Source organism: Panthera onca, chromosome A2 (assembly GCF_046562875.1).
Source record: "Panthera onca isolate mPanOnc1 chromosome A2, mPanOnc1 haplotype 2, whole genome shotgun sequence".
Taxonomy (NCBI): domain Eukaryota; kingdom Metazoa; phylum Chordata; class Mammalia; order Carnivora; family Felidae; genus Panthera; species Panthera onca.
The window spans coordinates 76,692,812-76,709,064 of record NC_138340.1 but is presented as its reverse complement, the minus strand read 5'-3'; the positions used below and the strand labels follow the sequence as shown (position 1 = coordinate 76,709,064).

The following is a 16,253-nucleotide window of genomic DNA, read 5'->3' as shown; positions in this document are numbered from 1 at the left end:
TATATGGGAATCTCTCTGTATTATTTCCTACAACTACATGAGAACCTGCGGTAATCTCAAAATAAAAAGCGAACAACCCAAAGATTCCTCTGTCCCTTCAAAATTACCCCATCGGCCTCTAGATGGTGAACCAAGTAAATCCCCCACCAACATCACACACACACACACACACACACACACACACACACACACACACACACACACACACAGCCCGCTCTACCTGTTCTTATATACTTTACCCTTGAGACATGAAGACTTATGCCAAGCACAGCGGATTCCAGCAGACAGGAGTGAGGGGGATGGGCAGAAGATGGAAAATTACTCCCAACTGTGGAAGAAGCTTGTTTTTCTCCAGCTTTCTCAATTGTAAAACTCTAAGAATTTTTTGTGGTCTTCTTTCACATTTAATGGATCTCTTTCCTTCAACGTGCCCTCCAAAACCATAAGCCACTGAAAAGTAATGTTTTTTCTCTTATGTGTGCAGTCCCCCCTATTCATCTGGTCATTTTGTGATTATCATCAGGCATTAACAGATCATAGTTCTACAGCTAAGAATATGATACGTAATGTCTCCTTCCATGCAGGTTGCCAAATACCTGTTTGGACAAGGAATTTTCGGTCTTCACTCTCATTGCAAAATTACCATCATTCCAGAACAAAGGGACAGCTCTGCTTTCTCCTTGAAGACAGATATGTGATGAAAGTGAGCTCCATCTACACTTTCATTTCATTGTATAATAAATGGTCCTAGTTGCTTAACATGGATTTTTCCTTTTATTCACCCAACAATCCAAACCCAGATCTCCTTTTATTTCCTAGACTTGACCTGTAAGATAAATAACTAATCAGAAGTTTGGGCTCCTGTAGGCGGAGGCTTTTTAAAACAAGTCAGGTATAAAAATCTCTGCTAATGCTATGTGTGGATTAGCTAAGACTTCCCTTCCAGGGATTTATTCTTCTAGACAAGTTCCATCCTGAATTCTTTTATTGGAATTGCTGCCTTAGAGATCTAACATGTTTTTATAACCCGACTTGGCCTAACTTGTTTTGATCAGATGTGTACTTTTCAGAAATAAAAGTATCCCAGGACTTAGGGAAATTGAACTATTATTCATGTAATTTTCTAAATGCAAATATGAATTTCTGGGCTCAAATACTTGGCCCAAAGTGGCTGGAAACCTAAGCAGTTAAAGCTTCATGCCTGAACACAGATAGCCTTAGCAGTACCCTTCCTGGGTTGAAGTTTTCAACTGCCAGATTATCACATCAGCAACAAGTTGGAATTGGTTCAGAAAATAAAGATGCTTGTGTCTTTAGAGAATCAATGCATTCTTCAAAGACGACATACAACTTGAAGATATGATCTTAGTAAACACCAACTTAGGAGACCTGGTCATTTAAAGAAAAGGTACAGCAAAAGTTCTGTAAAGTGAGGGATCATTTTGTAGAAATAACCATTATTATATAATCTCTAACTTGGCATATCGTTCTCATGTTCTTAAACCCAGGAGATGTTTTCATAGACTTTAGAGATCACTTCAGAGTTCTAGAGGCTGTAAACACACATATATACACACACGCACAAACACACATTATTTATTAAGGGCAAGAAAACTTACAAAGAATGAATGTTAGATAAGGTTTGTACTTCGTGTCCAGTTCCCAAAACCTGGGGCCAATGCACATTTTAGGATTCTTTTCCCTAACCTCCCTTAGTCAGAATGCAAGACAATGTGTTTCAATAGGCTCCAGTTTTCATATAAATGCCTATGGTTGAACTACAAACCAGAAAATGTTCAACCGATGATATGGGATTAACCATATATGGTAATATATTATGGTAACCATGATGTGGTAGTTTGACCATAGGCGACCCTAGAGATTTGGGCTAGATCAGAGTAAGTTTACATTTAGAAACTCAGGATCTACTGCAGTGAGGACTTTGTTCTGCCCAGGTGAATTTAGTTTTGAAGCTCTTTCATCCTGAGAGAAGGGTCTCCTGAATGAGGAGGGAATCTCTGAGCCACTGTGCAATGGTTTAGAATTTTGGCAAAGTGTGAGGAAGTTATCCTAATGGAGATTCAGCGATTCTCAGTAGCTGCTTCTGATTTTGAACACTAGTTTAGTTCCAAAGAGAGCATCCGAGGCAGATATAGATTGCAACAACTCTTCTCTGGCCATCTGAGGCCAGATTTAAGCTTCATTGTCCTAGGGGACAATGTGTCACCAGTCTCTGCTCCCACTGGCTTGCGGCTCACCTCTCGGTGGCAGAGAATTTTCAGCAGAGAACAAATGAGCATTTTCTATTTTGAGGTATTCTTCTTTCCTCCATCACCAGCAAATCTAACGGGGAGATTGCCTCAGGGCTTGGGAATTGCAAAATTAGAAAATTAGATTCTTAAAGTTTGCTGCCATGAAGAAACTCAGCATGAATCTTTGGAGAGAAGATTCTAAGCAATTTAGTTAGTACTTAGGAACCAGAAGCAGGGCGGTTATTGAAAAGTCAGGATCAAAGAGAGTAATTGTTGGAAACATCCTCTCGATGACTAATGTAAATTATTCTCAGCTCATTAAAGACAGCAGACGCATGGAGGTTTAGCAAAGAGCCGCTGCTTAGTCAGAGGGAATTTTGTCTGTAAATTCTTCACAAGCAATTGTGTCTTGTTACTGGGACAAGTGCTACATTCAAAACAGATTTATGCTTAAAAATTAAAATGCATTGGGGCACCTGGGTGGCTCAGTTGGTCGAGCGTCGACTTCGGCTCAGCTCATGATCTCGTGGTTTATGGGTTCGAGCCGCGTGTCAGGCTCTGTGCTGACAGCTCAGAGCCTGGAGCCTGCTTTGGATTCTGTGTCTCCCTCTCTCTCTGCCCCTCCCCAACTCACACTCTCAGTGTCTCTCTCCCTCTTAAAAATAAACATTAAAAAAAAATTAAAAAGAAATTAAAATGCATTATGTTTTTAAATTAAGAATCTGAAACCATGTCTACTTTCTTTAGTAAATTTACTTAATTATCTGCTGATAATACTATATTCCACGAAAGAGGATCGAAACAGCTATGTGTGGATAGTAAACATGTGGGAGTTGCCATGTCTAGTCGCTTGACACAATGATACAGCACAAAAACCATGAAAATATATAGTAGTACAGAAAAAAAGAGGTGGATAGGTTTTAAAATATTTTTACTGAATATTTTAGAGCAATTCAATACAAGCGGAAAATGGATTTTGACGACTAATACTCACCAAGTTGTAAAAGAAAGGTCAGTGGAAATTGCATCCTTCTGTCAGGAAATGATTAAATTCAATTTTTCTAGGTAAAAAAAAAAAAAAAAGGAGGTGAAAGTCAGCCACTGATAGAATCAATAATTGCCATCGATTTTCAACGATTTGAAAATTTGATGATTCTTGAGTAAGAAGACACAAAGTATCTACAGTGCCCAATTCCTTCAAAATAAGAGTGTATATAAAATTTTTACCAATATTTGCCATTTTTTGAAATCAGAGAATGCAATAGTTTGTAGGAAATAATGTGAAACAAATATAATTTCCTGTACATATTTTAACTTTATTTATTTATTTATTTATTTATTTATTTTTAAGTAGGTTCCACCCCCAGCATGGAGCCCAATGTGGGGCCTGAACTCACGAGATCAAGACCTGAGCTGAGATCAAGTGCCAGGTGCTTAACCAACTGAGCCACCCAGGTGCCCCCTGCAAATTTTTATTTTAATCGATTTTTGTCCTCTTATTATTTAGAAAAAATGTTTCATTATGCAATTAGTCTGTAGTCATTATTGAAGAAATAGAAAAATCAGACAGGCAAAGTGAAGGAATTATTATCTGTAGGACTACCACCGAGGGAAAAGTGGTTAGTGTCTTGGTATACATTCTTCCATACTGTTCCCCTTGCATAAAAGTATTTCTCAGAAATGATATCATACTGTATGCTTGTTTTAATCAATGCATCCCAAACATCTCTCTGTACCAACAAATACAATTTTACATCAGTAGTATTCAACCTAGTGAGGGACATCAGGATCACCTGGGGGCTTCCACAGACCAAATTTGTGTCCCCCTTTGGAGATTCCTTCTAGATAGAGGGCCCCCCAAGTCACTGTGTGGGGAAGCCTAATATTGACAGGAGTATATATGCCCCTTAGGGGTTGGGTGGAAAGAAGGTAAAATACTCTTTTGCACCAGTATCTTAAATTATCTTCATCTGAATGCAGGGACTAGAATTTATTTAATAAATACCCTATTGGTTGATGTGTACTTTGTTTTTAATATTTTCCTGTAGTAAATAATTTTGCTAACTCTTTCTTCACATCCTTAATTATTCCCCAGGATAAATTAAATGGGGTGGAAATAATGGCTCAAAGAGCATGTGTGTGTTTGGGTGTCTGAGTGTATACAAACATATATGCATGCATATAAAGAGTACATATATATGCATATATGCATACTGTGTGTGTGTGTGTGTGTGTGTGTGTGTGTGTGTGTGTGTGTGTAAAGCTGTTGATGTTACTGCCATGTGCAAATTTCATCCCAATGTACACACTTACCAGCAGCCTATGAGAACAGCTGTTGACTTGAGCCCTTTCCAACACTGAGTATTAGCAATTTTTAAAGCTTTGTCAATTTAAAGAACAAAAAGTTATAGCTCATCATCATTATTATTTATTTAAATTCATGTGAGTTATCATATAGTGTAGTATTGATTTCAGGAATAGAACCCAGTGATTCATCACTTACATATAAACACCCAGTGTTCATCCTGACAAGTGCCCTCCTTAATGCCCATCACCCACTTAGCCCATCCCCGCACCCACCTCCCCTCCAGCAACCTTAGTTCGTATTTAAGAGTCTCTTATGATTTGCCTCCTTGTTTTTAATCTTATTTTTCCTTCCCTTCCCCTATGTTCGTCTGTTTTGTTTCTTAAATTCCACATGAGTGAAATCGTACTTGTCTTACTCTCACTGACTTATATTGCTTAGCATAATACACTCTAGTTCCATCCCCGTTGTTGCAAATGACAAGATTCCATTCTTTATGATGGCCAAGTAATGTCTACACACACACACACCCCACATCTTATCCATTCATCAGTCCTCCTCATTATTATTTTAATGTTTTTATTTGGATAGTAGTGAGTACAAAAATGCTTTTCCATGTATTTACAGGTGAGAATTATTTTTGCCATTCAATCCTTCGAGGCTTTTCCTAGAGAATCCTGTGTTTTCCTCCCTCCTCCACGTTCCAAGTCCCTCTAATCTGACGTGCCTGGCACTCCACTGGCACATCACCTCTCTCTGAACCCTCTTCTCATGCTGTTTCCTCTGCTTTGAATGCCACTCTCCTAAACTCAAACACCATCCTCCTTATGAAGTCTTTCTTTTTTTCAAATGCCTGATCTTAGGTGAATTTCGTTCTGCGATCCAAGTTCTTAGCGCACGCAGCCTGGGCTATAATGGGACGCCCAACATCACAACGAAATGACTCACTGAGAAGCAGTGGGCCCCCTGCAGCATCTCGAACTGAAAATGAGCTCTCTCTCTCTTATAAAAGTCTGCAGTTTTGGGCTGATGACTGTATACAGAACCTTGTTAAGACCCACAGGAGAATCCAGAATGGAGCCTTCAGAAAGTCCATTCTGTACGGGTCACCTGAGCACTTTTTCTTGGTGGTGCTTTCTTGTTGCCTTTTCCACAGTCAGAGCATGTGGCTTTGGTAATTCACTCGGCTACACTTTGGACAACATGAACCACCTGTCCCAGCCTGATGTTGCCCAGAAAGACTAACAGCTTAGTTATTCTTTTAATAAGAATGGGCAATATAAGCAAAGTTTGAAAATATTTTCTATAACCCAAGAGACCGAATTCAATGAGATTCTGATGTATGTGAATGACCTACAATTCAGGGCTTCAGATGATCTGGCCTCTGGGTTGAAGGCAATCGAAGTTACACTGGCAAGATCATGGGCATCCCTGTTTCTCTCCAGCAGGGACTATTCCCAGGGCATATTCCAAACTGAAAGACTGTTTCCAACTACAGACCATGGGCAAAAATCTCCTTCCTTCGGGGAAGGTGGGAGGGATGTAGACTGCACAATTCTAAGGACCCAGGTGTAGAGAGAAAGAGGCAAAACTACCATGCTGATCACAGAACAAAAGATTGCATGAAAGGAGTGCCTTTTTCAGGGCATTTGGGGGGACAAACTTTCTTAGTATCACAGTTCATCACATTTCTGTGATGAAAATAGACTTCTGGGAATTTTCTCAGTCCTAGAATTATCTTCAAGCTATAGCAAAGATCATGATACAAGACAGTGAGTTTCCCAGCATGCATCGGCCGAGTTCAAGAGTGACTTGCCCTGAAAAAAAGGAAGTGGGGTGGTGCACCTGGGTGGCTCAGTCGGTTAAGCATCCAACTCTTGAACTTGGCTCATGATTTCGGCTCATGATCTTGGGGTTCATGAGATCGAGCCCTGCGTCGGGATCTGTGCTGACAGCATGGAGCCTGCTTGGCATCCTCTCTCTCCCCCTCTCTCCCTGTCCCCCACTCACACGCTCATCCTCCCCCTCTCTCGCTCTCTCTCTAAATAAATATTTTTAAAAAAAGAGGAGGAGGAACACTAGAAGAGGAACCCAAACTAGACTAGAATAGATACTTCTTTTAGTAATAATTGATACTCTCTTATTAATACTAGCTCAAGGAGTATCACCAGTTTCTCAGTGAAGGCATGAATGACACAATCATTGAGCTTCTCGATAATTCCCCTGCGGGCTGAGCACCATCACAGCCCTGGTGGCACCTTAGAAGCACCTGGGAAGATTTTTTTTTTTCATGACTCCTCTTTAAAAATATTTGCTTATAGGGGCGCCTGAGTGGCTCAGTCAGTTAGGCATCCGACTTTAGCTCAGGTCATGATCTCACAGTTCATGAGTTCGAGCTCCGCGGCAGGCTCTGTGCTGACAGTTCAGAGCCTGGAGCCCGTTTCGGATTCTGTGTCTCCCTCTGTCTGCCCCTCCGCTGCTTGCACTCTGTCTCTCTCATTGTCTCAAAAATAAATAAACATTTAAAAATTTTTATAGGGGCGCCTGGGTGGCTTGGTCGGTTGAGCGTCCGACTTCCCTCAGGTCACGATCTCACAGTCCGTGAGTTCGAGCCCCGCATCAGGCTCTGTGCTGACAGCTCAGAGCCTGGAGCCTGTTTCAGATTCTGTGTCTCCCTCTCTCTCTGCCCCTCCCCTGTCCATGCTCTGTCTCTGTCTCAAAAATAAATAAACATTAAAAAAAATTTTTTAAATATTTGCTTATTTTATGATATAATCCACGTAACACAAAATTCACCGTGTTAATCATTGTAAAGTACATAGGAAATACATTCTCACTGTTGTCCAACCAAGCTCCAGAATTCTCTTCATCTTGCAAAACTGAAACTCTCTATCCGTTAAACACTTTGTCAATCTCCGGTCCCTCCAGCCCCTGGAAACCACCCATCTACATTCTGCCTCTCTCTGGACTACCCCAGGCACCTCATATAAGTAGATTATACAGTACTTGTCATTTTGTGACTGGCTTGCTTCACTTAGTATAATGTTTTCAAGTTCATCGTGCTGCAGCATGCCAGAATTACCTTAAAAAATTTTTTTAATGTTTATTTTTGAGAGAGAGAGAGACAGAATGTGAGAGGGGAGGGGCAGAGAGAGAGGGAGACACAGAATCTGAAGCAGGCTCCAGGCTCCGAGCTGTCAGCACAGAGCCCAATGCGGGGCTCAAACCCACGAACTGTGAGATCATGATCTGAGTCAAAGTCGGATGCTTAACCAACTGAGCCACCCAGGCACCCCCCCTTTCTTTTTAAGGCCAAATACTTCATTGTACATACCTGGGGAGATTTTTAAACTGCCAACGTTCAGGCCCAATTCAGACCAATTCAATTAGAATGGCTGGAATTAGAATGGCTGGGGTGGCACTCAGGTGCCAGTGTTTATGATGCTGCCCAGGGGATTTTTAACTTTTATTTATTTATTTTGATGGGGGGGGGGGTTGGTCAGAGACAGGGAGAGAGAGAATCCCAAGCAGGCTCTGCACTGTTAGCATGGAGCCTGACACGGGGCTTGAACTCATGACCTGTGAGATCACGACCTGAAACCAAGAGTCAGGCTTAACTGCCTGAGCCATCCAGGTGCCCAGCCCCCAGAGGATTCTAATATGTAGCCAGGGTTGAGAGCCACTGATGGCTGGTGAACACCTAAAACTCACTAACTTGCCCACATACCTGCCCTCCTGCTGGATTCCGTCCTAAAGGAAGGGCATACTCAATGGCTCCCAAACTTTGCTGCCCATTAGAATCACCTGACGAGCTTTAAAACTCCAGCTTTAAAACATTTTCCACCAATCAAATCAGAATATCTGGGGGTGGGGTCCCAGCAACAATTTTTTTTTTTTTAAAGATTCTAGGTGATTCCAACGTGCAGCGAAGTTTGGGAGTCCCTGGCGTTACCATGGCCCAACTTGCTTAGCCAGAAACGTGAGGGTCATCCTCGATTCCTCCCGGTCACATTTTCAAATATACATCTGATCCCGTCTCCTTAAACGGTAGTTCTCAAAGTGTGGTCTGTGGACTTAACAAGGTGACCAGTTCATCCCAGTTTGCCTGGGACATTTCCGGTTTTAGCACTGAAACTTCTGAGGTCCTTGGAATGCCCTTTAGTTCTGGGCACATTCAAATGTTGGTCACCCTACTGGCTCAGCAGCATCGGCGTCACCTGGGAAATACTCAGAAATGCAAATGATCAGGATCCTGCACAGGACCCATGGATGCAGAAAGTCTAGGGATGGGGCCCAGCAATCTGCTCTAAGGAGCCCTCCAGAGGAGTCTGGTGTATGTCCCAGTTTGAGAACAACCGACCTCAGGAACTCCGGGGCGACATTCTGAAGGACAGAGATGGTGGTGTTCCTGGGGACGGCTGTCACACTTCATAAGAACCTACCCTGTGGCACGTGCATTCTTAGCTGTCTGTGTGGTCTGGGTGGCCCCCTACTTAAGGCACTGCAGGCCCAGGCTGTGGTATTGGGGGCACAGAGCAGGTGGGTGGGGGCACCCTTCACTGAGCTGTGTGTCAGCTAGACCGGGCCTGTCTGTGCATGCTCTTATTTTTTTTTTTTTAAACGTTTATTTATTTTTGAGACAGAGAGAGACAGAGCATGAACGGGGGAGGGTCAGAGAGAGGGAGACACAGAATCTGAAACAGGCTCCAGGCTCTGAGCTGTGAGCACAGAGCCCGACAAGGGGCTCAAACTCACAGACCGCGAGGTCATGACCTGAGCCGAAGTTGGACGCTCAACCGACTGAGCCATCCAGGTGCCCCTGAATGCTCTTCTTAGAGCTTGGTCAGCGAAGGCCTTTTTCTGGCTCTCAATATCCAAGAAAGATTTTTCGATTAGAATAGAAGCTTCTTATATTGTTAATGAGCTTCCAGACAGGAAACAGAAAAAAAAAGTTTTCTTTCTTTCCTATAGGAGGTCTCTCCTATGAAAGTCCTCATCTGAGTGTGTGTATGTGTTTGGTGGGGGGGGGGGGGGGGGGGCGGGATTTCTAACCTCCACAGCTGTTGTGATCTCTTGTAAGGCATAAAGTATATTTACTCTCTATTTTGGGGGGACACCTTTACTAAGATGACTCATATATAAAATTCACCCTTCCAGCGGCTTCTAGTTTTTCACAGAGTTGTGTAACCATCACCACTAGCTAACTTTAGAACATCTTCCCTATCCCAGGAAGAAACCCACACTCTGGTAGTTACCCCTACCCTGTCCACCTCTCCCCGAAGCCCCAGGGAACTATTAATCTACTTTCTTTCGGTGGATCTGCCCATTCTAGATACTTTATGTAAATGAAATCATGCAATATGTGGTCTTTTGTGACTGGCTTCTCTCATTTAGAATAATATTTTTAATAATATTTTTTAAGTGTACATGAATTTTTATTGTTGCAATATTTCTAACATTAAAAAATTGGATAAACCTATGTAACCCCAAAAGAACACTAGTTAAATAATTTATGATACATTACTATAATAGAATACTATGCAGATTTTTTTTCCCGTATGTATTTTAAAAATCTAGCATAATATTTTCAAGGTATATCCTTTATTGTAGCTGGGATCAGTACTGCAATTCCTTTTTTATCCCTGAATAATATTCTGGTATATGGATATGCCATTTTGTTTATCTGCTCATCAATTCATGGACATTTTTTCCTACTTTTTGGCTATTATGAATATTGTTGCCATGAAAGCTTATCTACAAGTTTTTGTATGGATGTATGTATTTTCATTTCTCTTGGGTAAATGTGTAACCATAGAAAAACATACTGTTTTCTTTCTTTCTTTCTTTTGTAGGCTTCATGCCCAGTGCAGACTCCAATGTGGGGCTTGAACTCACAACCCTGAGATTCAGAGTCAGACTCTTAACTGACTGAGCTACCTGGGCACCCCAAGCATTCTGTTTTCTTAAGCAAATTTTACGACCTTGTCTAAACCTTCCTAGTAGATTGTAAGCACTTGAAGGCAAACTTTCATCTTCTTGTCCCCAGAAGTACATAGAAAAATATCAAAAGCATTTGTTGACTCGAATTCATTGCAGCTTGCACTGGTGTTAAAATACATCACCGTCTGGGGCGCCTGGGTGGCTCAGTCGGTTAAGGGTCCGACTTCAGCTCAGGTCACGATCTCGCGGTCTGTGAGTTTGAGCCCCGAGTCGGGCTCTGGGCTGATGGCTCAGAGCCTGGAGCCTGCTTCCGATTCTGTGTCTCCCTCTCTCTCTCTGCCCCTCCCCCGTTCATGCTCTGTCTCTCTCTGTCTCAAAAATAAATAAACATTAAAAAATAAAAATAAAAAAAAATACATCACTGTCTGACCTTGACTTTAAATGCATGTATAGCATATTGTAGCTTGATTTTTATTACTGGATCTTCTACCACCTTCACCTCATCTGTCCTGACCTGAAGGCCTTGACTGTGCCCTGGAGGGGCCCGTCCCTGCTGGAGCTGCTTTGGCCTTGGTTTCATAATCCTCATGTCAATTCCCAATCCTGGGTGTTCACCGGGGCTCATCTTTCTCCTGCTTCTTTCCCCACAGCCTTATTCTGTGGCTTCTAGTTCCTGACTTTTTCCCCACTTCCACATTTCTTAGCTTTCCAGAGTCCCAGCATGAATCTAAGGGTGTCTTTAAACCTGAAGAGTTAAATATTGTGATAGGAGGCACCTGGGAGATAAATAGGGCTATAGGTGTAATCACTCCTCCGCACTCCTAAGTTTGTTTTCATGTCACAGCTGGAAGAAACTCTAAGGGAGCTCATCCATTCTCGGTCCTTGTCTCCATTTAGAACTGATCTAGAACGATCCTTAGGGAAACAATCCTGAATCATATCGTGTGAAGGTTTTACAGCTTTCAGGTCAGAAAAGCTGGCCTGGGGCCGAAGCATTCACACATGGGATTCTACAGGACACAGAGGCATGATGGGTAGAAAATGAGCTGGAGTCCCCAGCTTTCTTTCCTCCACCCAAGTGGTGGCAACACTGGGGTTTCAAATCCTTTGATCCAGCTATCTCTGAAATCCGTGAGGCACAGGCAATGAAGAGGTGAATTAATTCTGCTTAATTTAGGCTACTAAAATTATTCTCCCTGAAGTGTCCAATAAAATGTGGTAAAGGGTGACTGAAATCATCCTTCATTTTCTTACTTCCCTATGTCACTTTGCAAGTGGGTTCTTGGCATCCTGTTACCAGTTAATTCCTTCTATCTCCCGAAATAGAATCCCCTTCCTTCTCAGTGAAGGTGGATTATGGCTGATCCCTGTAATTACACTGGAAATGCCCGTATCAGCTTTCCTACTTGTCACCCACGCAATGGTTCTCAAAGTGTTCGTTTGCTCCACAGAGAACACCAAGTCTGGGGACAGTTGTGGCTGTCACGTAGAGGAGGTGGGTCTACTGACATCTAGTGGGCAGACCAGGGATGCTCTAAAGAGTTTCCTACAATGCACAGAGCAGCCCCATCCCCTTACGGAAGAATTACCAACAGTGCCCTTATCCGGGGCCTTGTCACCCCGCATTCCGTTTCCATAAGTTGCACGGCTCTGGTCTTGCTCCCAGTTTTCTGCTTCCCATTTTAGATGATCTAAGTCCCAAACTCGAGGGGTATTGGAGTATATAGTCTGGTGACATTTACAAATTCTGCTTTCTGAAATCGCCCACTGTAAAACCCACGTCTACACATACAACACATGTTTAGGTTCAGCGGTCATCTTCTCCACACCCTCCTTCACCAGGCTTGCCATCTAATTAGTGCTGCTTTTCTGGCTGGTGTGCCAGGACTGAACGTTGCAAAGCTTCACAGGGGCTACCTGAAAACATTTTCTTGCTAAACCCATTGGTGAGCTTACATGGCATTTGTAAAAGGAATTGGGATGAATAAGCAGAGTATCACCCCTCATTTGGACAAGGAGCATGAAAATATACTTACAAAGGCGGTGATTGCATTTTGCTAATTGTTTCATAGATGCTGCTACAGGATAGTGGCCTTAAACCTTACCCAGTATTCCAACAACAGTCAAGGATGTGAAACTGACAGTAACTAATTTCCCAGCACTGCTGATCAATTTTAATTTACTGACTACGAACATTACCTCATCTGTCCTCACCTGCAGCCTGTGCTCAAGCCGACATCTTGTCAAAAAGTTTCTTATTTTGTCTTCAAAATGTGGAGGAAACAGATGAAGACATGAGAGAGATTTACTGTCAAGCTTCCCAACACGGTGCTCGACCCACACGTGCAGCCAGTGTCTGGTAAACAGCCCGCCTGTAGCCTTCCTTCTGCAAATTGTACAGTAATCTCCAACACTGGGGGACATTATAATCTATATATTGATATCAGTCCTTAATTATTTTTCTGGCACACTTCGAATGGGTTATTTTACACATTTACACATGACCGTTCTCATGGAAATCTTACACGTAACTTTCCCTCATCCATCGAGTTTGTGCTTTCTTTTCCCCCACGTTACATCAGGAATAATTAGAGATTTCAACTGTGTCGCCTAAATTGTGTCGCCTAAATTGCATCGCAGTGAGGAACACAGAACGTGAAGCGAGAAAGCTCTTTCTTTCCATGCCAGCAGACCCCAGGTTTTCCCTTAAAGCTTCCGATTTATACACACCTAAGATATTAACAGTATATTTTGAAGATATGGGTGGCTCCATAGAATTGGAATTTGCCCCCCATTGTCACAAGTTACAGCACCGTGATAAAACAGGTATTCGCCTAATACACAATTTAAATTGTGCTGCTGAACATTACATCCATGGAAGCTTCCTCCAAGGAGCAGAAAAGCTCAAGTCACGGGCTGCACTGTGCACGAAGCACCACTTTTTCCCATTGGATATTGTCTTGTGTATACATGTCTTCTGTATAAACGTTACCTGATTATTTATCGTTCATGTGAAAGTAATGATAATCACTCTCTGATATATGCTCTATGCTGGCTCCCCATGTACCCAACAAATTCTGAATTTGCTGATTCCTTCACTTAATCCAAAAAACCCAAAAAACACCAAGTTGTCAGTGAGACAGAAGGCGAGACTTACCGGGATTTGTGAGGCTGTGTTGAGAGGCCCAGGCAACAAACGGGGCGTGTAAAGGCACACCTGAAAGTGAGAGTCAATTTAAGCAGAAAACGTCTTCCCCGAGGCACCTGTGGGGAGGGAAGAAAAGACGAGAGGTATTCTAGAACCTGCCATAAAAGGTGAGTCGTGAAGTTACTTGCCTTAGGTTTTGACTTTCACATGCGCACACACATGCGCACACATGCACACACACACACACACACACTTTGTGTACAGAGGGAACGAGCTCACTTTTACAGCAAATATCTTTCATTGATGTGCCAGAATTCTGAAAACAGTGACCCGGAGTTGTGTGGATCAGGGTTAGCAGCAACAAACTGCAACATTTCTACCAAATTTGTAACTAAGTTCCAGGCTCCCCTTAGCGCCTCCCACAGTGTGAAATTAAGGAGAAACACTCAGACAATCAAAGGCAGCTGCCCCACTCTCTCCAGCAATGGCTTGCCTGTGAGAGCAGCTCTAAATTCCTTTAGATGAAAGCTGTGGGCATATTCAAGCCCGTTTCACTTACTACTTGCAATCATAATGCTTTACAAAGCAGATCTCAACCTGGAAGAGAGTGGCTGATAAATGCAGACGTTTTTATTATTCACTAACTTGTATAGTCTGTTGCCCAACTTTGCCTTCAGACCCCAGGACTCTGGTGGTCCGGAGAGGAGAATCCATGTGTGATAAAACTTACAGAGAAAGAGCGAGCAACAGTCCGTGGAATATTTTGTCTCCTTCAATATAAGTAGTAAGCTTATTCCTCCAGAAATGCAACATGTGGACAAAATTGACTAACGTGTTTCACTGATTTATATTATTGCCATTCGTCAAAGAGAAACCATGGACCGCCAGGACCTCAAACATGAAGCTCACCGTTCACGGTCGACGTCTTCTGTTATTCAAACCTTTCCATCTTCCTCATTTTCGTAACTTCTCCGTTAATGGCATCTTTCTCGGGTCTCTTTGTTCAAGCCAAGCCTCAGCTGTGCTTAATCTCTCCCTCTCCCATTGCCCTGAGACAGAAAATCAGAATCTCTGAGCCTGGCCTCCCTACACTTACTTGATGGGGTCCAGTGACAAAGAGGGAAGTCTGCTGCTTCTTCCCCTGGAAGTTCCCATGGTTTTCCCCTAAGCATAGACGTGGCTGGTGGTCAGGGCAGTATTATCAACTTCCCTCAGGCCTTGGTTTTGCTGGGCTGGGACACCGTCATGTCCTTTCAGAGGGCACATGTGGGGCTCAGACTGGATCTCAGAGCGTCATCAATGGGAAGACTTAAAAGCTCAGTCCTCCTAGGGCTTCTTTCCTGTTCTGGTCTATTCGGAACAGCCCCTGTTTCCCACCGTTCAGTCCCCCCTGGATTGTCATTCAGCAGGTCATACGTTCCACTGGTTTTACTAGGATCTTCTCAAGTACGGTGCAGGGGGACGGGGGTGCTGGGGGGAAGAAGGCTAAATACTACTGACTGAACTATTTCATTTTGCTTAGGAAGACCATATTTAACTTAATATTTCGTGGCCAGGTCTGGATGACCAAAACAAAGTTATGTCTACCTCAGTGACTCAACATAGAACACACTGTAAAACATTACATTTTCGGTTTGACTCTTAACTTCGCTCTTCCCAGGATGAGACTCTGCAAATAATTTTATGAAGGAACTCCCCCAGTTTCCAAATGCCGATAAGTCAGCTGTTTTACTCCGCTTATTTTTTCTTTTATAGCCTTCCATCAGCGGCTTCGTTGGGGCTGTCATCATTTCTGGCAGTCTCTGTGGCCTAAGTTTTATCCTTGCTTCTTCCTCACTGTCACCAGAGAACACAGATTTATACTTGTCGCTTCTTTGCTTACAAACGTACGCTGGCTCCCTTTCACTTAACAGGATCCGAGCTTCTTAGCTGGCGGAACAAAATGGATTTACAGCCTGGCCCCAACGCCGCTTTCCACACCGCCTGCGCCAGAGCTAGGCTGTACGTGTTTTTTTTTTTTTTTTTTTAATTTAAAAAAATGTTTATTATTTATCTTTGAGAGAGAGACAGAGCATGAGTCGGGGAGGGGCAGAGAGAGAGGCAGACCCAGAATCTGAAGCAGGCTCCAGGCTCTGAGCCATCAGCACAGAGCCCGATGCGGGGCTCAAACCCACAAACCATGAGACCACGAGCTGAGCCGAAGTCAGACGCTCAATCGACTGAGCCACCCAGGCGCCCCGGTATTCGTTTCTTTATACGATATTGACTAGTGAAGGAATAGACTGAACATTCTTCAAACATTAATTTTATAGACCTTTAAGCACTTTTAGAAACGTTTTACCAAAGTTTCTTATCTGTTGTTTAATCCTGTGTATTTATTGCTATATTTTAAATTGTTGTTAGGGTCACTTCAGTTGGTTGAACGTCCAACTCTTGATTTCAGCTCAGGTCATGATCTCACGGGTTCGTGGGTTCAAGCCCTATACTCTGCACAAAGAGTATGAAACCTGCTTAGGATTCTGTCTCTCTCCCTCTCTCTCTGCTCTTCCCCTGCTCTCTCTCAAAATAAATAGATAAACTTAAAATAAATAAATAAATTGATTCCATT

At 42.8% G+C, this 16,253-nt stretch overlaps 1 protein-coding gene across 1 annotated transcript in view; it reads right to left on the bottom strand.

The window, feature by feature from the left end:
- LAMB4 (laminin subunit beta 4) overlaps positions 1-13,708 on the bottom strand; it is a 112,164-nt gene extending 98,456 nt beyond the window's left edge. Inside the window, exons 1-2 of the mRNA XM_078442558.2 lie at positions 13,655-13,708; positions 3,247-3,313 (exon numbers count right to left, since the gene is read on the bottom strand). Of these exons, the coding sequence (XP_078298684.1) occupies positions 3,247-3,280 (34 nt within the window). The 5' untranslated portion in view covers positions 3,281-3,313; positions 13,655-13,708. The remainder of the gene's footprint in view (positions 1-3,246; positions 3,314-13,654) is intronic.
- Between the last annotated feature and the right edge of the window lie 2,545 nt (positions 13,709-16,253).